The 27,126-nt window shown below is 39.7% G+C and overlaps 1 protein-coding gene across 1 annotated transcript in view; it reads right to left on the minus strand.

Annotated features, from left to right (window-relative positions):
• Positions 1 to 27,126, minus strand: part of CNTNAP5 (contactin associated protein family member 5) — a 407,927-nt gene that overhangs the window by 137,807 nt on the left and 242,994 nt on the right. The window contains exons 11-12 of the mRNA XM_081943815.1: positions 22,502 to 22,608; positions 2,668 to 2,787 (exon numbers count right to left, since the gene is read on the minus strand). Of these exons, the coding sequence (XP_081799941.1) occupies positions 2,668 to 2,787; positions 22,502 to 22,608 (227 nt within the window). The remainder of the gene's footprint in view (positions 1 to 2,667; positions 2,788 to 22,501; positions 22,609 to 27,126) is intronic.

Below are 27,126 nucleotides of genomic sequence, written 5' to 3' on the forward strand. Positions count from 1 at the left end.
GTCAATGCAAATAAAATACAGTCATAACAATAAAATACATTTAAATACATTTGGAGGGGGAGATAGGCTGTACAAGAAATAAGAAATAAATATATTCTAACCCTAAAAACATCCCAATTAAAACCCCAAACCCAATTAAAATAAAATAAATCCCCGGGAGGTAAAAACTAAGAAAGTGCCAGGCCAGCTGATTGAAATAGGTGAGTATTTAACTTTTGACGGAAGGAACGGAGGTCGGTGGTGGTTCGAATGTCTGGGGGGAGGTCATTCCAGAGGGTTGGGCCCATCACAGAGAAGGACCTACTCCTAGGTGTCGCCCGCTGGCATTGCCTAGTGGACGGCACCAGGAGGAGCCCCTCCCTGTGTGAGCGAATACGTCGCAGGGACGTGTGTGGTAGGATGCGATCCTGCAGATAACTAGGTCCTATGCCATGGAGCGCTTTAAAGATGGTGATCAATACCTTGAAACACACCTGAAAGGCCACAGGTAGCCAGTGCAGCTCGCGCAGGAGAGGTGTTACGTGGGAGTAACGTGTACTCCCCATAATAACCCGCGCGGCTGCGTTCTGAACTAGCTGCAGTCTCCGGATGCGTCCCAAGGGAAGCCCCATGTAGAGAGCATTGCAGTAGTCCAGGCGAGACGTCACCAGCGCATGAGTGACCGTGCGCAGGGCACTCCGGTCCAGTAGGGGGCGCAATTGGCGCACCAGGCGAACCTGGTGGAACGCCCCCCTTGCCACGGCTGCCACATGGTCCTCCATTGACAGCCGGGCATCAAGGAGGACGCCCAAATTGCGCGCCCTCTCCACAGGGGACAGTTGTTCGCCCCCTATGGCCAGCGATGGGGTCAGCTGGCTGAACCGAGGTGCCGGTACCCACAGCCACTCGGTCTTGGAGGGGTTGAGTTTGAGTCTGTTGTCCCCCATCCAGACCCCGACGGCTTCCAAACACTGGGACATCACTTCGACAGCCTCGTCGGGGTGGTTTGGGGTTGAAATGTACAGCTGAGTATCATCAGCGTACAGGTGGTACTCAACCCCAAAACCACGGATGATCTCACCCAGCGGCTTCACATATGCGTTGAACAGGAGAGGCGAGAGGACCGACCCCTGTGGCACCCCACAAGTGAGTGGCCTCAGGGACGACCTCTGTCCCCCTGTCAACACACATTGCTTCCGGTCAGAGAGGTAGGAGCCGAACCACCGCAAAACGGTGCCTCCGACTCCCATCCCCTCCAACCGGCGCAATAGGATACCATGGTCGATGGTATCAAAAGCCGCCGAGAGGTCTAATAGGACCAGGATAGAAGAACAACCCCTATCTCTGGCCCTCCAGAGATCATCAACCAACGCGACCAAGGCTGTCTCAGTGCTGTGCCCGGGTCGGAAGCCGGACTGGCGTGGGTCTAGATAGTCGGATTCGTCTAGGTGTCGTGGAAATTGCTGCGCCACCACATTCTCAACAACCTTCGCCAAGAAGGGGAGGTTGGAGACTGGACGATAATTAGCTAGCTCCATTGGGTCGAGCGAAGGCCTCTTGAGCAAGGGTCTCACCACCGCCTCTTTCAAGGTGGTTGGTAAGTATCCCTCACCCAATGAGGCGTTCACCAGGCCCAGGAGCCAGCCTCGTGTCAACTCCCAGGCTGCCAGTACCAGCCAGGAGGGGCACGGGTCCGTTAAACATGTGGTGGGTCGCAGCCGTCCACGCAACCTGTCCAAATCCTCGGGGGCAACAGAGTCAAACTCCTCCCAGAATGGTCTCTCAAGACTTGCTGTTGGCGGCTCGTCTGGTCCACTGACGGAGGTCCACCCACTCCGGATCTGATCGATTTTGTCCTGAAGATATTCCCCAAACTCCTCTGCTCTACCCTGTAAGGGTGTCTCCCGCGCCCCCTGCGATAACAGGGAGCGGGTCACCCGAAACAGGGTGGCAGGGCGGTTATCCGCGGACGCAATAAGGGCAGCACAATGTCTACGTTTGGCCGCTCTTATTGCCACAAGGTAAGTCCGCAAATAGGCTCTTACCTGTGTTCGGTCAGATTCGGAGCGTGAGGACCTCCACCTGCTCTCTAGACGTCTCCTGTGGCGCTTCATCACCCTAAGCTCCTCAGTAAACCAAGGAGCCCGGGTGGGTCGATGTCGCAGGAGAGGTCGCAAAGGCGCAACCCGGTCCAAGGCCCCAGTCGTCGCCCTATTCCAGGCAGTCACTAGGTCCTCGGAGCGGGAGCGGGACAAGGCTATTTTTGCCTCCTCCCCTCCCAGGAGCACTCTGCAAGGCCCCTAAAGGCTATTCATGCCTTTTTGGGGGAAAAACGGGTCATTTTGGGGAGGTTTGCAGAGTGCAAAAACTGTTTTCTTTATTTGCCTCTTCAAAACCTTGGTGTCTCTTATACTCCGGTGCGTCTTATACTCCAAAAAATATGGTAGATTAATGGGTACCACTTTGGTGTGAAGGTAATAGCGCACCATGCACCTTTGGCATATATCCATGCTGGCCAAATGGCCATGGAAATTGTCTTCAGACAATGCTGCCTCCTTTGGCCAAGAAACAGAGATGAGCACTGCATCCTAAAGTCAGATATGGCTGATAGGAAACCTTCACCTTACTACAATGCAATAGATTTCAGGCCAAGCAATAAACAACAAACCAGAAGTGGGATTTTTTTACCTGTTATATTGCAGTATACCAAAAGTGGGGGAAGTGGACCACTTGCATCGGAGTCAATATGGAAGAAACCAGATGTTTTTCCTTGGTGTCGATAAGTTTCACAGGATTGCTCATAAATAGCTGAAAGGAAAAGAAATAGTTTCTTAAGGCAAATATTAAAACAAGAGTTCAGGATTGGTTGTGATAAATTATTGTTTCAATATATTTATTTTATTTTAATTATTTATCAAGTTTCTATACCACCCATAATACTTGCGTGATTCTATCTCATTGCTGGTTGGCTGGATTTATTTGTGGAACATTTACCTGCTGAGTCTAAGGTCCAGAAAATGATGTTATCATAATTATTTATTTCACATTGTTAACGTTAAGACAGTAAGAAGGACATGGTAAGTGCATCATGAGTCAGCAAAATAACCTGCCTTTTCATAGAGGTGTCACAGTCAAAAAACAGTGCTATATCAACTTCAAACAGTCATACATTATGTTTTCTTTAAGCAGAAACAACCTAATCTCTATTTATAGACAATGTGGATGGGAACAAATTCTTTAGTTTAGTGCAATCTTGATACAGTTAATGTAATCTCCCCCCCATAGGCATTATTTTTCCCTAGATATTTTGAAAGGTAAGGGTCAGCTGGTAATAAGAATACTACAGTATGTCTGATGAAAGAGTTCAGCAATGAAGAGCTGAGCAGAGTACATAGATTATTCTAGCTAGATGGTTTTTGCTTTTATTTGTACGTACAGGTTTTCAAATTGAAATTGGTCTCCAAGTGGTTTTAAATGGGAATGGAATAACCAAATTATAATCTATTTAAACACTTCAGTCCCAAAATATTACCCCCAATCAGCTGAGAGCTGAGATTATAACAAAGAGATTATTAGAAAGTGTGTGTGTCCGTCCGTCCTGAAGCACAACAAGCAATCCTAAAGGAAAAGGAACTTAAATCAATATTGGAAGTTCAGTAGGATGTACCATATCTAGGAATAAGTGAAATCCCAACCTAGCGAACTAGGAAAGCCAATTGGGAAGCAAAAGGAGAGGAACAGTTAGTGTAATAGTGTAGCATGTAATGGTTATCTCATAGATTTGTGCTAGTGTTCTTGGGAGGAATGCTTGTGAAAAGCATTGCACTCTGTCAAGGAAACTCAATCAGCATTCAATATCAATGGGTGAATATAATCAAGAAAAAGAATTTCAAAAGGAAGAATTTTGTATTAGAAAATTCCAGAGATTTGAGGGAACCTGTTCTATATCTGAAGTAAGGACTGACACATTTTCAAGCAGCTTTTCTATCTACCATGTTTGTGACAGAAAACAATCATGTACACATGTTATTTATTTTGGATGATTTCAATTTAATTCATTAAACTTAATATATCTGCCCACTCCAGAAAATTCTGGATTTTATTTGTAACTAGCACAGCACTAGCAATGCTTTTTATTCCACTTTTTATTCTTTTTCTCATATTATCAGATATGGCCCAAATGCTTATTCTTTTTTTTTCTGAGACAGTTTGGATATACAACTGGGAGTCCTCACCGCAGAAATAAAAGTGCTGAGATCCTCTGAGTAAATAGTAAACATAGTCGCACCTCCCTCGCCTATTATACTACAACAATCAGAAATTGCTATCATGTATATTAAATAAAGCAGTACTGTACAAAGAGGTAAAGTAAGGGAAAAAGGGATAATATATTGAAATATGTGTAGAGGCCAATGAAAGATGGGCCATCAAGAAAAGTAAACACTGAGAGCTTTGATGTTCTGTTGCAACCTGAACTGTATATTCCTTAAATAAACTTGAGAATAATGTATTCTCTTTTGCCTCATATATTTAATTGTGAATTGCAATGGCCTACCAAAATTATTTGATGTGATAAGGACAATACCAAGTATACAATGTTCTTTGCCTAAGCAATTCCTTGATTCTATGTCCTGCCTCTTTTCTAGTTGTGAATTTCAATGTTTGCCTGGGTCCTAGATTTCTGATGTGGAATAAACCTTGCTACAAAGCTCAAAGTCTACCGACCAGTAGTGCTTACTACCCTGATGTATACCGGTGAGATTTGGACAGGAGGCACGCTGGGCAATTGAACCACTTCCACGTGACCTGCCTCCTTAGAATGCTGAAGATTCAGTGGCAGGACAAGGTGCTAGACACAGAAGTCCTCTCCAGAGGAGTCTTGCCATCAGTTCACACCCTGCTAATGAAAGCCCAGACACACTGGGCAGGCCATGTTGCAAGAATGCCAGACCGTCACATCCCCAAACAGTTCCTCTATGGTGAGCTTTCTCAAGGAAAGCGACTGCACAGGGGACAAAGAAAGCTATACAAAGACACGTTGAAAGCTTCCTTCAAGTCCCTGTATATTGACACCACCTCCTGGGAAATCCTGGCCCAAGATTGATCAACATGGTGCACACTGATCCCCCAAGGCTGCCAGACATCTGAGGACAGAAGAACAACCATAGCACAAGAGAAGTGAGCACTCCACAAAGCCAGAGCTGCAAATGCTGCAACAATGGTGCCCACACATGTCGGCCCGACATGTGGCAGGAAATTTCATGCCCATATGGGCCTTACCAGCCACCTGCAGACACATTGTGGACAGCCCACAACCTGTTAAATGTCAAGGCTCTCTTCAAACATGATGGACGAACATCATGAGATTTGATCTAACTTTCAAGTAAGGAAAAATATTTGTTTCATCCCCTGGGGTGGAATATAAACTGAGTTTGAAGGGCATTTTCTAAATTTAAATAGAAAGAAGAGACTGATTTGTGCAAAAGGTGTTACGTTTTATTTTATTGTATATGTAATTTTCTTCTGACAGACAACAACAAAGTAAAGCCATTCTGATTTTCCTGTCCTTATGTATGGGAGAATGAAACACCCATTTTCCAACTCTTCCTCTGAAACTAGGTACTGAGTAAGAGTGAACTATTTCTAAAATGACACATATTAGATTCAGGCTTTTCTGAAGTTCAGTATTCAGAAAGAAAATCAAGCGAATTCTGCATAATTAAAATATATACAACACTAAGAAGAACAGTCACACTCTGCTTTTAGAAGGGAATAATAACTGAATAGACATTCATTTTAGTTCATTAGTTATAACATCTTGCTTAATGTTGTTGGTTTTGGTTTTGCTTTGCTTTGTTTTCTTTTTCTTTAGCTGTTGAGATGCCTACACAATTACATGAAAGTTAATTGATAGGATTTTTTTTTGTCTCCATAGGAGGCAAGGATATTTTCAAAATATTTTGGAAGTGTTCAAGAAAGCATAGGAGTTTATTCGCTAGCGCTAGAGATAAAATATAAAAATGAGATGAAAATAGAAATCATTATTATAATACAATGTAAAATCTGTATTTGTGTTGCCCTGAAATAATCTACACACAGAAAATATTTTGTAGAAAAGCAAGGCCAATGAATGGACAATGTGTGGGACAACTTTTAAAATTATTTTATTTTTTTAAAATTGTATTAAATGTTAGTTTTCTTTAATAGCTCACTGAAATGATTTTTTTTTGTATCTGTGGATAACCCTAAATAATGCAATCATCTTAAAAAGATTGGCAATAAACAATTCTAGCTTTTCATAAAATGATCATTGTAATCTATATGCTGATATTTTGATTTTGGTCTAAGGAAGAAAATGATTCTTATTTCTTCCAATAGTTTAGCCAGCACGTGGTAAACTGCGGTAAAATGTGATTCTCAAACATTGTGTGGGTCACTTTTCTTTAAATCTTTCTGAGTGCAACCATTTGAATTATTAGATGACAATTCATGCTCGGTGATTCAACTTTGGCTGACTTATATATACTGCTATCTTAAGTAAGCAAGTTTATTGTATAAATAGTAAAAATATTTCTTTTTCAAATGCTAAATTATTTATCTATTGCCTAGGGAAGTGATGGCGAACCTATGGCACGCGTGCCACAGGTGGTATGCGGAGCCATTTGTCAGGGCACGCGAGGCGCTGCCTTGTCAGCTGGCCAGTGCGCATGCGCGCGCTGGCCAGCTGAGTTCACCATTTTTAAAAGCCATTTTTCGCCCTCCCCAGGCTCCAGAGGCTTTATAGGAGCCTGGGGAGGGCAAAAAAAGCCTCCACCGCCCCCCGGAGGCCCTTTGGAGGCTTCAAGGACCGTCTGGAGGCTTCCCTGAAGCCTTCAGAGCGCTTATAACGACCCTACGAGCAAACCGGAAATGACTTCTGGTTTGCATGGAGGGTCATTTTAAGCGTTCCAAAGGCTTCAGGGAAGCCTCAGGATGATCCCTGAAGCCTCTGGAGGGCCTCCGGGGGGGGCGGGGGAGGCACTTTTTGCCGTCCCCAGGCTCCTGTAAAGCCTCTGGAGCCTGGGGAGGGCGAAAAAAGCATGTAAAAATGGGGGGTCGCACCTTTTGTGCCCACATGCACACTGTGGGGGGTTGTGCATTGCATTATGGGTGTGGCACACCCGCACACAACCCCCCTGCGCTCCCCCCAGTTGTGGCACACAAGCCAAAAAAGGTTCGCCATCGCTGGCCTAGGGAATACAAAACTATCCTCAGGTACCCATCAGATACTTTGGAAACATACTCTGCAAGTCAGAAGTTCAAAGAGACTTAATAGTATTCAAGGTAGGCAGTTAACAGGTCTCTGAAAAGTGACATATTTGTTTTAATTAAGCAGTTCATCTTGTGGAGATAACAGAATATGCTCGAAAAAAATACTTTGAAGAGTCTCAAACTGCTTTGGGCCAGTGCTAAATAAATCTCTTCCTCCTCTCAAAATATTGGCTTAAGGTCTTCCATACTAAGAGAGCTTGGGAATTGCCCATACCATGAGCTGGGCCTACTCAGCCTGGAAGAGATTTAATGCATGAGGCAAGCAGTAATTCCTGCACATGGATCATTAAAACTTTTGAAAGTGGTCCAAAGGAGACTCCAGGAGAATCGGTTTAGGTATATACAGCAATGTTTGCTATAGTCACGAAATCTGGAAATCCTTTAGTGCATCTCGAAGGGTGCTCCAGACAAGCCACATTGCTATATGGGGATATTATAGATGTATATGGGTCACTACTACATGAGAAGATTTCTCTCAGCCAGTTTCCGTATCACAAGCTCTAGGGGAAAAGGCCAAGAGAGCTCTGAAGCAGGTTGTGGCAAAACACTATGGTTCCTTCAATCTTACAAGTGAAGGGAACACTGCAGTTTTGAAGGAGCACATCATTGCTTCCTTTGAAGCTTTGTATGTTACAAAACCCCCATAGACATCTTAATACTTCATATGTTATACATAAGACACAGGGAATTGCCTGAGTCTTATCTCTGATCCAATTATTTCACAATGAATATGGGGTCTCCTGGCAATGATCTCCAAGCATTCTCCAGCATTACATGGAAATGTCAAAGACTGAAATAAGTATATTTTTCACAGAAAATAGGTGCTGTACTTTGGTCTCCACAAGAACAAAGGGAGTATATTAGGCCAACAATGCCTGAAAAATCATTGTAATGACATTTTTCATCTATACACACATTTTACTAATTTACTAAAAGTACATTTTTAAGTTGACATTTTGGCAATCATGAATGTTATACTTTGCTTTAAAGAAAATTCAAAAAAGTAAAAGGATGGAATTAATGCTATATATTGGGTTGGATGTCTGCTATTTCTAGAAAGTGCTCTTTGCCACCAGCTTTTAATGATCTTTTCAAATCCATTTTACTTGGCACAATCATGTATTATGAATAAACAAAAAGGGATGTGAATCCCCATTCATTAGTAATGAAGGAGAATGGTTTGATAGAATATGTGCGTCCACAAAAAAGATTATTAGTCACCAACTAATAAAAGAAAATGTATATTCTAAAAACTAAGTGTACCATTGGAGTAAGCTTAAATGACATAGCACATTCCCAGAGTATACACATAAATGTTTCCAAGGAGAAGAGAGAGAGATGTGTAAACACATACTTTATGTGTGTGGATGTGTGTGGATGTTTGTTTATATGTATGTATGCATGCATATAGTACACACACACACACACACACACACACACACACACACGTTTTATATTGGAAGTATAATGGGCATCATTTCTCTAATTTCAGTTGCTTCTCATTCCTTAATTAATTTCCTGGCACCATGGAACATGATATTCTGCAACTACTGTAGGAGAAGCTGCAAGTAATATAAATGTACATTTCATTATATTGTATTCCAAATTATTGGGAAAAAGTACATGGCACTGCTCTCACATGACAATAACTTCTCCGTATGCACAGTATGTATGGAATTGCCAGGTAAAACAAACCATCCTTGTAGAAAGCCAATTCAAGTGGATTTGCACTCAAAATGTAATAACATCTTATGTGTACAATACTACATATTTTCTCCCAAATGTTTAAAATCTCCTTTTGTCTTTGGATTAGTTTATTGTTCATATATTTTCCTTTATTTCCTTTGTCATTTAATACCTGTGATATGCTGATATTTTAAGTCATTTGTTACTTTATCACTGAAGGCTGAGCATTTTCTCTATATGATATGCAGCTTTGGCTCTGTAAGTTCTCAGCTCTAAGAAAGGGATGAATATTGTAATAAAGAGCCAGGAACTCTAATTGCTCAAAATTCAAGAAGAAGTGCAGAAAGCAGAAACATTCAGCAGATGACTATTCATGAACAATATTGATTTGGCTGTTCAATATGACTTCATTTCCATTCAAATTTAGTCAAGTCACCAAGCATCAAATCTTATTTTTGAACCAAGAAGACAAATATTGACAAGTTTCTTCTCATTATTATTTTAGCATGTTCTTCTTCATGAAAATGTCTGTCTGTCTGTCTGTCTGTCTGTCTGTCTGTCTGTCTGTCTGTCTGTCTGTCTGTCTGTCTATCTATCTATCTATCTATCTATCTATCTATCTATCTATCTATCTATCTATCTATCTATCTATCTATCTCTATACAGCTGTGTGTGTGTGTTCCAGCATAACTCTGGAATGCCTCGAGCAATTTCAAACTTGGTACAGAGATGACTTACTCTCTGGAGAAAAATACTGTGGGGGGTAAGCCACCCCTACTAACACCCTTCGGTGTATGTGTTCTCTTAATATACATCCTGTTGTGCTGTACTGCCATACTGGCTTCTACCGTACAGCACAGTGGAATTGCCATCGTAACAGCTTCACAGTACTCCACAGGGCGGCTCCCTCTGGTAAGATTGGAAAATCCAACATTAGAAATTATATTTGCTCGGGACATTTTCCCCCTATAAATAAATACTCCGGCTATCGGCTAATATTTAATATTGAAGCCATAGATGATAATCCTAGACATACATACATATATTTATTCCATACTATTAATAATTACTTGTAATGGAGTGATTTCTCATGCTGATAGCTTTTCTTTTAATATTCCCCCCAAAATATTTATGTAGGCCAGTTGTTCTCAATCTTTTCTTCACCTCGGATCTTCATTAAATACCATTTACGGCCATGGACCATGGCCATGGAAAGCCCCCCCCCCCAAGATTTAACTCAAGATTTAAATCATAGCATTTCCTCAAGCTTTTGCAGACCCTCTGTAATCACATTGTGGGTCCCCAAGGGTCAATGGATCATGGGTTATGAAACACTGAGGTGGACTTTGTATGAGACCTGATCCTTCTATAGATGCAATCTAGCCATGTGGTGCTATAATCCAAACTGCAATCCGAGTCAAATTGCTAACCAACAACTTCACATTTGATATACTATCTTTCACATCTTGTAAAATATTTAGTTTAATCTTTATTTGTTTTACTAGAAGAAATAGTTTATTTATCTTTGCCACTCATTTTGCACCATTTCATCAATTCTTACAGGGACTGTTTGGAATAGGAAACAAAATGACTTTCTCCCTTGTATGTAACCACAACATAAACAACTTCTAAAGTGCAACTTTTTTTCTACCATGTCACTATAATATTACGGTACCTATAAAATCTGTTAGACATTTCCACCCATTCCTTGAATGGAAGTCAGGTGACTTAAATAATTCAGTATAAAAGCGATAAAACCAGCAGGAGAGAGATTGGCAACTCAGCAAACTTCAGGCCATTGTTGTTTTCTGTTAAGGATTGATGGAGAACAGACAAACTGAGTGGTGGGAAAAGAGTAATCTAACTAAGCAGCCATCGATTCCCTGGCAAATTTTCTCTTTCCATCAGAGAAACACCAAAACAATTTCCACTATTTTTAAAATTATGGATTTCTCTCATAACAAGCTGAAATTGCCAATTCTGTTCTTGTGTTGATCCATTTCAATGTAATCTTATATGGATGGCATCTAGAAACGTACACAAAAATGAGCAATGATGATTCACTTGCAATGCAGTGGTGGGTTACAACCGGTACGCCCCAGTACGGGCATACCGATGCTTGCCAGTATGCCCGTACCGTTCCAGTACAGTGCTCTGGAGGGCCCACCCGCCCACCCTCGCTCCTTATTTGAAGTTTTCAGGGCTTCTGCGCACGCGCAGTGGGCTGAGCAGCTGGAGCATCACGGAGGCGTTGCAGAGTGTCACGGGCAGTATGTATGCATGCACACACTATATGTTTGTGTGTGTGCGTACTGCACATGTTCATGTGGTGGGCTCCCATCCCTGTTGCACCGTACCAGTTGCAAAGGGATCAGGAACCCACCACTGTTGCAATGTGACTTTTATGCCATGCTTTCAGCTCCAAAAGCTGTCTTCAAAAGATTCCTTCAAAAGAAGGAACTCTTCTTTGATAATGTTGTAGCTCCCTGCAAAATTGCACATTTCAGCAGCTGAGCCTAGAAACCAGAACTAAGGGTCACCTTGAAAAAGCATTATAGATTTCTTCCTGAATCAAAGAGAGGTGCTGAGAGAGTAAAGCTGGTTCCCAACAGATCAAAACTACAAACATATTTGTATGAAAGTTTATTACAAATGATGGTTAACTTGCTCAGATGGAAAATTTACCAGTCAGATGTTTCTAGTTTTCAACCCTGTGATCTGATAGGAAAAATCAAGGGGTTTTTAATCAAAAATGTTAAAGGTAAAGATAAAGGTTTCCCTCGCACATATGTGTTAGTCATCCCCAACTTTAGGGGGCGGTGCTCATCTCTGTTTCAAAGCCAAAGAGCCACCACTGTCCGAAGACATCTCCGTGGTCATGTGGCCAGCATGACTAAACGCCGAAGACACACGGAACACTGTTACCTTCCCACCAAAGGTAGTCCCTATTTTTCTACTTGCATTTTTACATGCTTTCGAATTGCTAGGTTGGCTGGGAAGCTAGGACATGTAACGGGAGCTCACTCCATTAGGCAGCACTAGGGATTTGAACTGCCGAACTGCTGACCTTTCTGATTGACAAGCTCAGCATCTTAATCACTGAGTCACTGCATCATTTCCATCAGTAATGTTACTGAAATATTATTTTAATAGCCAAAAACAGGTAATAAACAAGAAAAGGAAATAATTCTACTTCTCTCAGTGCTTTAACAGCAAAAACATTAAGAGCGAGGAAATGAAATCAAAATGCTCACCCTTGTAATACAATTGTCATGTTAAATGGCAAAAAGAAATTGAATCTGTGCTATATATTTTTTAAAAATGACTTTGACAGGCTTCATAGTTGACAGACTAATAAAATCCCTGCTGCAGTGTGTTAGGATAACAGATGGTTGGTTTTCTCCTTAAGAAAATTACATATTTTCTCATACAATGCATATATATATATATATGCATTGTATGAGAATACAAAAATTCAGGATCATTAAAAGCTATCATATGATATATATGATAGCTTTTAATGATCCTGAATTTTTGAACCTCTAGTAGAGTGTTCATAAGAAGTTATTTCAGTGGCATTATATCTTTCCAAAGAGAAAACAATGTCAATCTGACTAACAAAACAAAGTACACCTAACATTTCTTTTCTGCAAATATATACACAAAGGGTACTTATATCACATTTTTTCACCAGATTTCTCAAGAGAGAAGTCTTGATGGGTGATGCCAGAAAATGATCAGTTTTATAAGTATATTTAAAAGGCCACTAAGCAATAACAATAACAACAACAACACTCTCAGTACTAGAAGGACAGATTTCTAAAAGTAAATGTTTTCCCCTGGGTTTATTCTAAAGGGGAAAAAAGAAAAGAAAAGAAAAGAAAAGAAAGCAAAACCAGGTACTTTTGGAACATTTTAATTTGTGTCTGTGCCCAGGAAATGTGAATAAAATTAGATAATTTCATTTTTTATTATTAAGCTGCCCACATAAACTCTGTTACTGGAAAGCATGTGCTGTAAATATTGAAAATAAAATATAAGTCTCTTATTGTTAACAGGCATTTGAAGTGTATTTGTGAGACGCTCTGGTTGGACTCAAGCAACAGGATCACTTAAACTCATCTGATCACCTTGCTGCCTATGGCCTGGTAGGATGGAAATGAAGATGGATGTTCTAAATTTCTTCTGCATGAAGGCCTTCCTTCTGAGATAATCTCTCTCATGCTACTTTTGGTGGTTTTCCATAACAGGACATTTGCAACCCTAGAAAATCACAGCTGCTGGGACTTTCTGAGAAATTAAGATTTTGCCATTCAGTATAAATGTTGAAATATTATGGCTCCAATCAATCAAGGAAGGAGGGAGAGAAAATACACACACATTCTCTCCCTCCCCCCCCCTCTCTCTCTCTCTCTCTCTCTCACACACACACACACACACACACACACACACAATATTTGAACAGCTTGGCTTTAAATTTTCAAATATTTATGATGCTAGAAATATTTCAGTTTGAATATACTGTGTGATAATAGCAATAGCACTTAGACTTATATACCACTTCAGAGGGGTTTAAACGGGTTTGCAGATATATTACTCAACATATTACTCCCAACAATTATGGCTACTCATTTTATCAACCTCGGAAGACTGAGTCAAGTTTGAGCTGCTGAGACTCGAACTGCCAAACTGCTGGCAGCTAGCCGTCAGCAGATGTAGTCTGAAGTTCTGCATTCTAACCACTGCACCACCATGGCTCTCAGCTTTTGACAATACACTAAACCTAAATCCAAGTAGCTTAAGAATATCCCCCATACAACTAGTTGCTCTGGTGCTTCTAGTGCCTTCAGATACCCTCCTGCAGATATACTACAAAAGAAAGCAAATTGAGGAAAAATTTCTCAGTAGTGTGGTTCAATGTAAGGGTCATATTCCCCACAAAGCATTGGTGCTATTCAGCCAGTTCTATCTGGTTTGGGCAAACCGGTAGCAGTGTCGACAGGAGGTTCTGCCCACCCATTTGGATGTCATCACATCCCGTTATTGATACTCTGCACATGCGTGCATGCTCACATTTACGACCTGGTAGCGAAGGTAAGCGAATGCCACCCCTGCCACAAAGGTATGTTTGGAACTTGGTTTAAAGACATTTCCCTTCCTCAAGCCTCAGTACAGTGTTGTGCTTTGTTTAATTTTAATTTATTCTGTTCTGCAGTGACTTATGGCTTTCATTATTTTCTTTTATTTTATTCCAAATTTTTAAAAAGCCTTGTAATTTGCCCAGAGAAGTTTAGTAAAAGGGCTGGTAATGAAGATGATGGTAGTAGTATCAATGATGATGATAATAATTCTAACAATTTTCCAATTCACGCTAGAGAAACTGAAACAAAAAGAAGGCAAAAAAGATGTCTATCCTAAAAAAAAAACATGTTATTAAAAACCTGCACATTTTGGCAGAATAATATTTGATGTTTTCAGAGGCTGTCACTTTCTTCCTCCCTTCTTTTCAGATCATGGAATCTATTTATTTTATTACCAGTTATCCATTCAGTGAGATGGCTGCTTGCTGATTTTTATATAGGCAAGACTGTAGCTTTGTGCTTCAAGCTGAGCTTCAAAAAATTCCACATGTGCTGTATTGATTGTGAATAAAAGGTGATGGAGAACAAAACTAGCAAAGTACAGCTGGCTCAGCAGCAGTTGTCAGTGTGAGAAATCTAAAAATTATTCAAGGGAAAAAAGTAATAGAAGAATACAGGGGGAAAAAGCTTAGTTGGGGAAAATGTTATTGAGATTGCAAAACAAATCACAAACATGGGAAGACTCACAAACTCAACAGGATTTATTTGTAATGTACAAAAAATAGCACTGTGTATAACAGGAGTCAATAGCAAGAGTCATTGATTTCAAAATGCAGCTCATCAAATTACCAAATTACATAAAAATGCTTGTTTAAAATATTGCATCAGTCATCAAATCCCACACAAGGGTGCTGAAATCCTGAGATATCTGAAAAGGTGGTCTGAATAATTTGTTGATGACACAAAATTTTACAATGCATTAATAGTTCCCTTGGGCAGGCATTTCCAAATATGATTCCTGGTTCAGATCCAAGAAACCTAAAATTAAAATTAATACTGAAAATGCTAGAGTTTGGTGGCATTGTACTAAATTTACAGCCAATCTGAAGAAATAGACTGGAGGTAGTTCCGAATTGATTATCAATATTCTAGGCCCCATTTGTTCTGTTGGGGAAGGATGTTGGTTCAAGATTGTGTGCAGGTTCCAGTTTACATGAAAGTTTACACAGAAAAAAATGTGGATGTACACATCGGTCTTTTGTTATTTCCAACTGGGATATCTGATATTGATTGACAGATCGAAACATCAGAGGTTCACAGATTCTCTCAAGAGTTCAAGATCAGATGAACCTCAGGAAAATGACATTCCCAAGCAAGGCTGTCAAACTTGCGGCCCACAGGCCAGATGCATTATGCACTGATCATGCCCATACTCAGTTTAGCGAAGGGGGGGGGGAAGTCCTGATATGTCACGTGACACTGCCATGACAATGCGAGTTTTTACCCCTGTTCTAGAACATAGAAGCAGCAGCAAAAAAATCCCACTTCTAGAGTCCCATGAGATACCATAGTTTAATCAGTGGGACCCAGTGCATGTCCACCTTGCTTAATCTATTAGGATGGGCAGCAATAATTGGAGTCAAACTGTGTTATAAATTAGCGGGCCCAAAGTATGTATAGATTGATAGGTGGTAACTAACTAACATCTTAAATTGCAACTAGAAGTCCACTGGTAACCAATGCAGCTCAAGAAACAGACTGCAGGAAGAGGAATAAAGCTCAAGAAACAGGGGTACTGCTTCCATAGCCACATTCTGCACCAGCTGTAGCTTCCAGGGCAGGGATCTTCAAGGGTAGTTTCATGTTGAGTGAATTACCATAATTGTGATGGTGTGTGTGTGTGTGTGTGTGGGTGGGTGTGCATGTCTAACTATAAGCATTACAAGGCACACCAAATTAGGAAACTCACTCCCCAGGAAAAACAGACCTATACTTTTATTGAGGTATACTATAGTAACACACCCTTCCAATTCTGCTTCTGTTTTTCCTTCTTCATCTTCTAATCCTGTTAATTGGGAGAAGACAGTCTGAATTATTTTCTAAGACTTTCTTGCCTCAAAGATTTAATGCACGTTCCTTCAGCACCTATTGATCTCCTAACAGCTTCTGCATGCCTTCTCCAGGATCATCTCCATAGCTTTATCTGCTAAGACATGAGTGACTGACAGCAATATTTGCTGATCAAAGACAAGGTGCAACTGTTGTCTAAGATAGATCAGGGCAAAAGCCCTTGTTCTTCCAGTTGCACACTGGTTCTGTTTGGGGAAGTATGGCTATCAATAACTACAAGTGATAAATGTATATACTTCAAATCTCCCAATTTGTTTTTTTTAAATGAACAGAAGGAAATTATTACCTTATACAACTATATGTCTCCAGTGGTGGCATCAACTGTATGATGGGTGGCTTAATTCACTGTATGAACAGATCTAAGCCCCCATCTGAAAGTATCCATGTATTCTTAGATGACACATGTTCTAGAACACAGTGCCTGGATAGAAGGAATCCTATTAAAAACCTGCTAGAGAAAAAAAAAGTTTTGGGCCTTTATTTATTTATTTATTTATTACATTGACTACTTCCCATTCCATAGATTCAAGTTGGATTACTACAGTTGAACAATTAAATCCATAAAATTAATCCACCCTATAAGCCAGTTACAACTAAAAAAAAAAATGGCCTTGTCACTCACGAAGTGCAAACTTAAATGGAATAAATTTCACAGACCTCTGAAAGATCAATACAACAAGAGATGCTTTATTTTAGGAAATAGGGTATTGCAAATCATTGGGGCAGCAACAGGAAAGTACTGCCTTTGGATTCTCAACCATTTTTTACTTATTATAATGTTAAGGTAGCTAAAATCTGTTTGTAAAGATGGTTCCACAGGGTTACAGGAAGAGCTTTTTAGGTCAGAACCAATATTTTGAATTAGTCTTACAAATTTATTGGCAAACGCTATGGTGAGCATAATGCTAGCAGAAGGCTGCTAAAAGGGTTTATACCTCTTAACAGCCGTGTTCTTTTTATTTTGGACCAAATGCAGTTTCCAGTTGAACTTCGAAGACAGACCCAAATAGAGTATGGGCTGCATTATTATATATATATATATATATATATGTGTGTGTATATATATATATATATATATATATATATATATATATATATATATATATATATATATATATATATATATATATACACACATATATATATATATATATATATATATATATATATATATATATATATATATATATACACACACATATATATATATATATATATATATATATATATATATATATATATATATATATATATATATAATGCAGCCCATACTCTATTTGGGTCTGTCTTCGAAGTTCAACTGGAAACTGCATTTGATCCAATATATATATATATATATATATATATATATATATATATATATATATATATATATATATATATATATATATATATATATATATATATATATTATATAATAAATATATATATAATTTATTTCAACAACCAGTTCACCAAACTGCTCAGAAAGTTAACAACCGGATCTCCCGAAGTGGTAAAAACTGGCTAAATCCCACCACTAGTTAGATACTAGTACTGCAGGCTACTTCTGCTGCCTGCCGGCTGCCTGCAATTTAGCAGTTCAAATCTCACCAGGCTCAAACTGACTCAGCCTTCCATCCTTCCGAAGTCGGAAGGACCTAAATTGTTGGAGGCAATATGCTGACTCTGTAAACTGCTTAGAGAGGGCTGTGAAGTACTGTGAAGCAATATATAAGTCTAAGTGCTATTGCTATAATCATAGACCTGCTCATTCAGGTGAAATACAACTAGAACACTATAATTGAAGAGTTCAAAAGGATACCTTTTAGTATTAAATGAGAGGTCAACAAGGCTAGGAATGATTCATCCTCTCCATTCAGATTGACCAATTAATGCAAATTTGATTTCATGACCAGGTCTGAATCCTGAATGGAAAGTATACATTGCATCTAGGATGTTGCCTAAATTGAATGATGACTTACAATACAATAATACAATAGTAGAGTTGGAAGGGACCCTGGAGGTCTTCTAGTCCAACCCCCTGCCTAGGCAGGAAACCCTATACCGTTTCAGACAAATGGCTATCCAACATCTTCTTAAAGACTTCCAGTGTTGGGGCATTCACAACTTCTGGAGGCAAGCTGTTCCACTGATTAATTGTTCTCACTGTCAGGAAATTCCTCCTCAGTTCTAAATTGCTTCTCTCCTTGATTAGTTTCCACCCATTGCTTCTTGTTCTACCCTCAGGTGCTTTGGAGAATAGTTTGATTCCCTCTTCTTTGTGGCAACCTCTGAGATATTGGAATAATGCTATCATGTCTCCCCTAGTCCTTCTTTCTCTTAAGCTAAACATACCCAGTTCCTGCAACCGTTCTTCATATGTTTTAGTCTCCAGTCCCCTAATCATCTTTGTTGCTCTTCTCTGCACTCTTTCTTTCTTCTTCAACAGAACCGCATCATCACTTTTTTTCAAGATGAATGGTACCTCTCTATCGTTAAAAGAGCTAGTGATCACCTCCAAATGACACATGAAACCTATCCTCTGATGGCAAAACTCAAAAAGCAGAAAACTTGTTCTTTTGACTCTACAAATCAGGCAAAAGCTAAATGATCCCAGGTAATGTGAACATAAAAACTGAAGTCTGCATTTCATTGTTTCATCCCTTTTTCAAATCATCAGATTGCAGGTGATTAATGGGAATATGTGTAGCAACAACCTAATATAATATAATGTTATAAATATTAAATTATAATTGTCATTATTAAAATTAAATAATTTTAAAGACATCATATAATCTCTAAAAAGATAATTCAAGCAGATGTTTGTTTGTCTATTCTTCCAGGGTCTTCTTTTCATAGTTATCTAATGCCTCATTAGAATGACATGTATTCATGAAATAATAGTCAGAAAAAAATACTTGTTTTCACTGTTACATTGCTAAACACCCAATAAGTAACATGTTATTAAAAAAAACACATGAAAAAGCTGTTCTTTTAGAAATAGTTTAATTTTAATAATCAGAATGTTTAGGGATATAGTTGATGTAATTCTCATTCAACAAATTAACATTTCTGTTGGATGGAAATCATAACACTTTCTTTATTCATATTCAAATTTATAAATGTAGTGTTAGGGTTGAAATATAGGGCACATTCAGAATGTCCTTTAAGAAATCCAAAGTATTTTAATGTTTTAAAGGACATTTAGCAAAGCATGATGTTCAGTCTATCTGAATATCCCTGCATTTAAGTATTTCATTTAAACATGAGGCCAACATGGATGCTCAAATTTTGACGTTTCCTGTGGGATGAAGTTTCCATTTATGGTTTAACTTTAATATTCTGTATATATTATGCTGGAAATTGCCAGAGATTTCTTGCTTACTATCTTTTTTATTTTTTCTGTCCCTCTGGCATTACAGAAAGCTTGTTAAGAAATATTTCTTGTATCCACACCATTTAGCATGTAATGAGTCAGATATCAAAATTGTAATAATTTTTATTAAATATCTCCTGGCTAGATATTTGTATATGCTGGAAACATTTAACATGTAAGGGCTAGGATATTTCTTTACAACACTAAAATAGTAGAAACAAAGAAACATCTATTGAAGGTAGAGAAAAACTGAGAAACAAACAAATGAACAAACATCATGGACATCAGGTTTGGGCAATGTATAGGTTGCAAGAAATCTTTGGAGATAATAAATAAACAAAAATAAAAATAAATCATGAGTCCCTTTCTCTGTATATTCTGAATGCCACAATTATTAAAAATGAGCATAACTATATTTTATCGTAGGTATGACATGTCTGCTTCCATACTTAACACACGATGGAAAATGTGCTCAAGATTCTGGCCTTGTCATCCTGCAGTGTGGTGGAATCACCATCTGAATGGGAAGGGGGAGTTAAGTGGTGTCCCAATGTGAAATCACTCTAGGGAGGAAACAGACTAGGAAAGCCTTTTCTGTTTGTTCCCAAGGAAATGCAGCCAATCTGGTGAGAGTCTTTTAATATCGGTGATGAGCAATGTGGTAACTTCTTCGACCTGTTCACAGAGTGTTCTTGTCCCTTGTGCCTGACATTCAAGTGATGTCACTATAGCATTGCTTTATCATTTCCAGATTTAGACTATTTTAAGAAGAAGTATGTCTTCCCCAAACAGAAGAGACAACTCAGGTGATAGTCCTCTCCGGGGGTGGTATCAGTGGTGGGTTGCAGGTGGTACGCCCCGGTACGGGCATACCGGAGGCTGCCCGGAGCACCAGATACCGTTCTGGTACGGTGCTCCAGAGGGTCCATCCGCCTGCCCAAGCTCCTTACCCAAGCTCCTTAAGGCTTCCGCGCTTCCACGCACTGTGTGGTATTCATTTACCTTCCCTACCGGTTTGCAAATGTGAGTGTGCGCACTCTCTCTTCGCTCACATGTGCCACGTCTGTGCATGTGCTCTGCTTTTCACGCATGTGCTTTGCCTTAAAAAAGGGCCTAAATGGGATGCTGTAGAATTGGGACAGGTGGGTGAGGCCACCTGCAATTTCCACTACTGGTTCTGGTGAACTGGTCAGAACCAGCAGAATACTACCTCTGATCCTCTCCTGTGTACATACCAACAAGTTTATGAAAGAGATTCTCCTATAATACTTCTCTGTAAACTGGGAAAGTTCCTATTCATCATTCCTCATCTATTCATTCAATCACCGTGTTATTTAGGAACTACAATACTGCACATAATTCAGCCACATACAATCATGTGTTCTCTACACCTTGCACTGGTTAACAGACTAGCCAACACATTTGGTATCAGATGTATGTTCCAAATATACCCTATTCGAGGGTATAGGCCTATATAAAATTTACTGTTGTCGCAAGATAGAATGCAACCAAGGTGCAGACAATTGTTGCCAATCTGATTATTTCAGAAAGAGCAGCACCAAATATACAAGTGTAGTTATCCTTAGCACAATCATAAGTTGAAAACCCAATGACAGCTGGAGATCAAAGACAGTTCCCAGGCTATAGACCAGTTCTTTTGCAGAAAGTGTAGTTTCATTGAAAACTGGCCTCAAAACAAGATTTCTATTCATATTTGGATTTCATGTCAGCCCATTTCTGAAATAAGATAATGGGGAAGAGTAGAGTTTTCTGTCACTGATATACAAATAGCAGTGCACTCCAAAACTCTTAATGAGCTTTGCCACTGGCTTCATATAAATATTAAACAACAAGTGATAAAATATGGAATCCTAAGACATTATGGATCAACGGCCTAGGTCAGTGATGGTTAATCTTTTCGGCACTGAGTGCCCAAAACTGGAGTGTGTGCACACGCCAGAGTGCCAGAACCTGAAAGAGAGCAGCTGGCTGGTTCACATGCACATGGCAGCCAGCTGCTCTTCTGGGTTCCGGCACCCGCAAGCCGCTGGACATCTGGTCTTTGTGTAAAGACCAGCTGGCTGGCACACATGAACAAGCCAGAATCCAGAAGAGAGTAGTTGTCCGGTGCGCATGTGTGTGATGGAATCCAGAAAAGCAGCTGGTGATGGCATGTGTGCCCACAGAGAGGGCTCTGCATGCCACATCTGACACGTGTGCCATAGGATCGCCATCACAGGCCTACGTGTTGAACAGGAGGCCCCAGAATCAGTTTCTGGATATGGATTAAAGTAAAAATATGCAATCAAGATCATTCAACCAGCCAATTCAAGAGGTCAGGGTTATTAGAATATCACTGATTGGTCTAGGACAGTGTTTCTCAAACTTGGCGACTTTAAGTCCTGTGGACTTCAACTCCCAGAATCCCCCAGCCAGCTGGCTGGGGAATTCTGGGAGTTGAAGTCCACAGGACTTAAAGTCGCCAAGTTTGAGAAACACTGGTCTAGGAGAATCCACAGGCCACATTTTCCCTATTCTGGAATAGTTCAAGACAACCAAAGCAATCATAGCAATTGAAAGCATAATTAAAATAAGTTCAGATAATCAACATGATCCAGATCTATCTAGTTGCAAGACTACAAAAGCACTATTCCCTACTTATTAAAATGGATTTATTTTGACACCAGATAATTGTCATATGAATCCAAACTGCTAAATGTCTTTAGAGTTTACTTCTTTCCGCTGTGAGGAATGTCAGTTTATACATTTCTTCCCTTGTCATCAGAAGAGGTCTGCCTATTTCACTTCCTCTGTAGTTTCTTAATCAAACTGAAATTTGTTCCATCCCATGTACCCATTTACAAATAGTTTTTAAAAGGGTACAATAAATCTAGTTTTCTCCAATTTGTAAATATTCCCAAATGTTCATAGGCACCCAACAATGCAATCTACTTACAGTTATGGCAGGTTGTTCCAGTGTAACCAGTTTCATTACAATCACAGAAGAATGTTGTCCAAGATTGGGAACATTTTCCTCCATGTTCACAGTAGTTTGGTAAACATCTAATTGGGAAGACACCAATAAAACAAGGAACTTTAAGCAGAATACTGATGGGGAAACAAATAACTTTTTTGCTTTACATTTCTCTAAACTTCTATATTTGGCATAGAAATGGGGGGAAATCACCTTAACTCTGTTCTTAGCTTCAAAAAATACTTTTAGAAAAGCAGCTTGCAGGGAACATATAATTCAGAAGGGAGCCCAAATTGATACTAAAATACAGGGCAATGGTTTGAGAGTAGAGAGCCACTTTTCTTCAGTATCCAAGCAACAATAATGCATATTTTATTCTACTTTCAGATAAGTGGAATGGATATCAAGTGAAAAGTATCACATAACCTTTTAACAAGACTTCTTTTTAATATTACTTTTTTTTTCAATTCTCACTGTAATTTCAATTGATCATATCAACATCTAGCTACATATTTACTCTGCACAAACACAAATGGTCTATGAGTAAAAGGACTTTTTTTTTTAAAAAAAAGAATCATATTATGATTAGAATGCTTCCTCATACTTTAGCCTTTATATTTTCACAATGAAAGCATAGAAATAGTATGAGCAAAAGGTAGGAAGATAACAAAACACTGGGTGGTTGGCCTATGTACTGGGTAAAAAGCTCACAAAGAGTGCAGTTCAGCTATATGAGCCATGGTTAGAATGACTGCAGGCTACTTCTGCTCACTGCCTGTTGCCAGCAGTTCGGCAGTTCAAATCTCATTGGCTCAAAGTTGACTCAGCCTTCCATCCTTCTGAAGTTGGTAAAATGAGGACCCAGATTGTTGGGGCAACAGGCTGATTCTGTAAACCGCTTAGACGGGACTGTAAAAGCACTGTGAAGTGGTATATAAATCTAAGTGCTATTGATATATGAACATGGTCACAGATTCTACTCTCTGCATTTGGTTATACTGCTCAAACTGGATTTCCCTAGCTAATTTAAACCTAATTATAAATGTTCCTGAAATATAAGTGGAGATAATTTTGGTCCAGTTATTTTTTTGGTAAGAATTTGAAACACAAAGGGAACATATTCATAGCCAGTTTCATGAGCCGATAAAAAGTATACTATATAAGTGTGCTCTGCCTACATAGCCAGTCCCTACTTAGTAACAAGGCTAGAAAATATGAGCTGTGCAATTCTTTAAGATTCATAATTGATGGATTTTCCAGCTGGCAGAAAAAAATATATCTACCAATCGCTCCCCATAATATAGTGAAGAGGGAAGTAAGTCTTGACAATTGCCTTCTACCAGAACCTTTCTGGTTTACTTTAGAGGTTTGGTCTACAATTGTGGTGCTAATATTATTACTGAAGGAGCTAAACTACACCAACACTTTTTTCAATAGCAACTGCTGTGCTGTTATTGCTAAAGCAAATAGATATTTTCCAGTGTAAGGTTCCAGTGTAAGGTTTCCAGTCTCTGTTGTAGCCTGTCAGCCACCGGTCGCTCCAGCAGCCAAATAAGAGGAGGAGGAGAAGGCATGGGAGTTAGGGTCAGCATCAAGGCAACCTGGGAGCTCTGAGGGGAAAGAGGGAATGGAGCTGGCAGAGAGAGGGAGACAGAGGCAGAGCCCACGCCATCCATCAGCCTTCAGATGGAGAGTAAAAAGCTCCCAGGTCTGGAGATGGTTGATGAAGAGGAGGAACAATTGGGTTCAGTGCCTGATGCACAGCTGTGCAGAAGGCATAGAAGGGGAGAGCAGTGGAAAGCTGTGGGCTGATCCTGGGAAAGGAAGAGTCACTACTGCTAATGAGGCCCCACCCTAGCTCTGGCGATAAAGAGCCGAGGACGGAGATGTATAGGTGTAGCAGACAACTATTCATCTGCCATCTGGACTTGTTAGCCTGTGAGATAAACTTTTTGCCGAGGCTGCCAGCATTCCGAATAAAGGAATCTTCTGAGTTCACATCAGAGGGTTTGTCGTGTTTGGGGAGCTGGATCAGAACAGTCTCCTCATGAAAGCAGAACTCTTGAAATGAATGGCATTTCAAAATAAATTTTTATTGGAAGACAGTGATAGTAGAGTGTGCATAGGCATAATCTGAATTTTGTGCACTGGAATGTTTGCGTAAGCAGCTCCTTTCCTCCCAGTTCACCTTTGAGCCAACCCCAAGGTGCAAAGATGTCGAAAAAAGTTTGGGATGAAAAGGTGATAACAGGCAGTTCCTGGGTGCCACAATCTTGCTCCTCCGGTAGTGAGACAAAACAGATGGCCCAAGGCACATTCTTACCCCCTCACAGCATCCCCAAAGGTACATCAAAGCAGAGAAAAGGAACAAAGAAAACCCCATGCATGTATATCCCCAATTATCCCCCCTCCCACCAGTATGGCAAGGTCCTGATAGAGATCTATGGGACCTGACATCCAGCTCCGGCAACTTTTTGTAATGTGATCTAGCACTTACAAAGCTCCTGGCCTACTACTTTCTTAGTGATATAGAGAGGTTGTTTCTCTAGCAGCCTTGGTTTTAGTAGATAAAGGAGTAGATCAGAATATATCTAAACCTTTACAGATACCCTGGTTCATGGGTGTTTCTAGCAATGTTGGTGCTGCTGCTCTTCTCCTGGTTTCATGCCAGGAAGCAGCAAAAACTAAAATAACCACGGAGAAAAGTTGGCAGCAACTGGAGAGGATAGGATATACCCACAGAAGCTGAAAGAAGCTAATATGAACTGCTGCATTATCACATGGTCACAGCCATATCGTGAAAAGAGCAAGGCATGTATTGAGAGGTTAAAGAAACCACATCAGAGCTGGTCAATTAAGTGGTTGTGGTCGTGGGAAGGAGATAGGGGAAAGCTTCACTGTATGGAAGTGTCCTTCAAGGATGGTTATACATATAGGTTCAAACCAAAGTTAGGGGAAAGTTTAGATATGCTCTCAGGATTTGTTTATTTTTAATGCATGTGAGGGATGTAGAGGGGTTATTTTTGAGGCTCTTTTTCATGCCTTCCCTTTCCCAGGATTGAGTCGCCTTTTATCTTTCTTTAACTGCCCATTCATAATGTTCAGTATAATCATACAGACAACTTGTTAGATTTGTCCAGTACACCTAAGTGAAATTTTAGGTTATCTTTTAATAAGAAAATAGCTATTGAAACACGCATCTCTTTTGCATCAAATTTGTATGCAGAAGTCATGCAGTCTTAGCTTTTATCCTGAGTACTGGCTAATTAACCCTTATGGAAGCCAAGTCAGTGCTAAAGGAACAAATTAGGAGCAATCATTATCAATATGGTGGAACCAGTGTTCCTTAATTACGGTATACTGCCAAGTGTTAGATTCTGCAAGTCCTCCATTAAACTCTAGTCCTGAGAATTTATTAGATTTGTCTAGTATACGTCAATGAAATTTTAAGTTATCTTTTAATAAGACAATGTCTATTAATACACAGTTTCCAATCTCTTTGGCACTCCTTGTTTTCTCCAATTACTTTCAGATTTGAGGGTAATAAAATTCAGTTTTATATTCTTTATTTTTTGAAGGGATGTTAACACTTCACTTACATTTCAAGTTGCAAAATACCTTTACCAAGCCACACAATTGTGCAATTGGCTTGGAAGTGCTACATATTTTTTCATGTCAATTATTTTTGATAATGGGTTTTCTGCAGAAATCTACTTTTATTTTTCTTATCTATAATGCTGCAGTAAATACGGCACCAAAAGACAGATGCACGTTCCAGACTTATCCCTCTCAAGGCTGTATCCCAGGGTTACTTACAGTGGCCGGAGGGGAGTGATCTCTATAACTCATGAAATTTCCCCGTTGGGGAATGTGATTGATGACACGCCCTGAGGGGAGGGTAGAAACAGGGTCATGATTGGGGCCATAAATTAGTGGGGTCAGAGCTTGCTTCACTTGGGAAAGTGCCAACATGAAGTTCCTAATAAATGACTGGATTTCTTTTGAAGCTTGCCTCGAGGCTCATGATTTAATTAGGGCATCCATCAGAACCCTGACACTAGGAATGAAATTAAAGGATAAGCTTAGAATCTGTACACAAACAGTCCAACTCCCTTGAATTATGTTGAACCTTATTTAATCCAAGCAGGTGCTGATCATGAATTGAAAAGATTCCCACACATTGGTTGTTTTTTTTTACCAATAAAGCAATTCAACAGGATGTTAACCTGTGGACCTGGTCTCTCACATCTGACAGCATGATTCTTTTTGTAGACAACCATCAATAAAGAACCAATCAAAAGTAACTTCACATGTTTTTCTAAGTTCTTTGGACTTGACAAATGAACGGCTGCCTCTTTTGTCTAAAGTGGACTTCTATTCATGTCTAATAATTATGGTCCACTAACACATGATGTGCCTGACCTACCTCCTATTCAAATTTACATGAGATGTGATCCAAAGGGTAAATCCAAGCATGCATGAAGATATAATGACTATGACCAGTATGTATCATGCCACCCTATTTCTTTTCAGTACTCAGAGGAGGGGAACTGCCCGGATTTCAAAAAATGGCAATTTAATCTGTCTCCCAATGTGCAAAATGTGAG

Source organism: Natrix helvetica, assembly GCF_964273705.1.
Source record: "Natrix helvetica genome assembly, chromosome: 1".
Classification (NCBI taxonomy): domain Eukaryota; kingdom Metazoa; phylum Chordata; class Lepidosauria; order Squamata; family Natricidae; genus Natrix; species Natrix helvetica.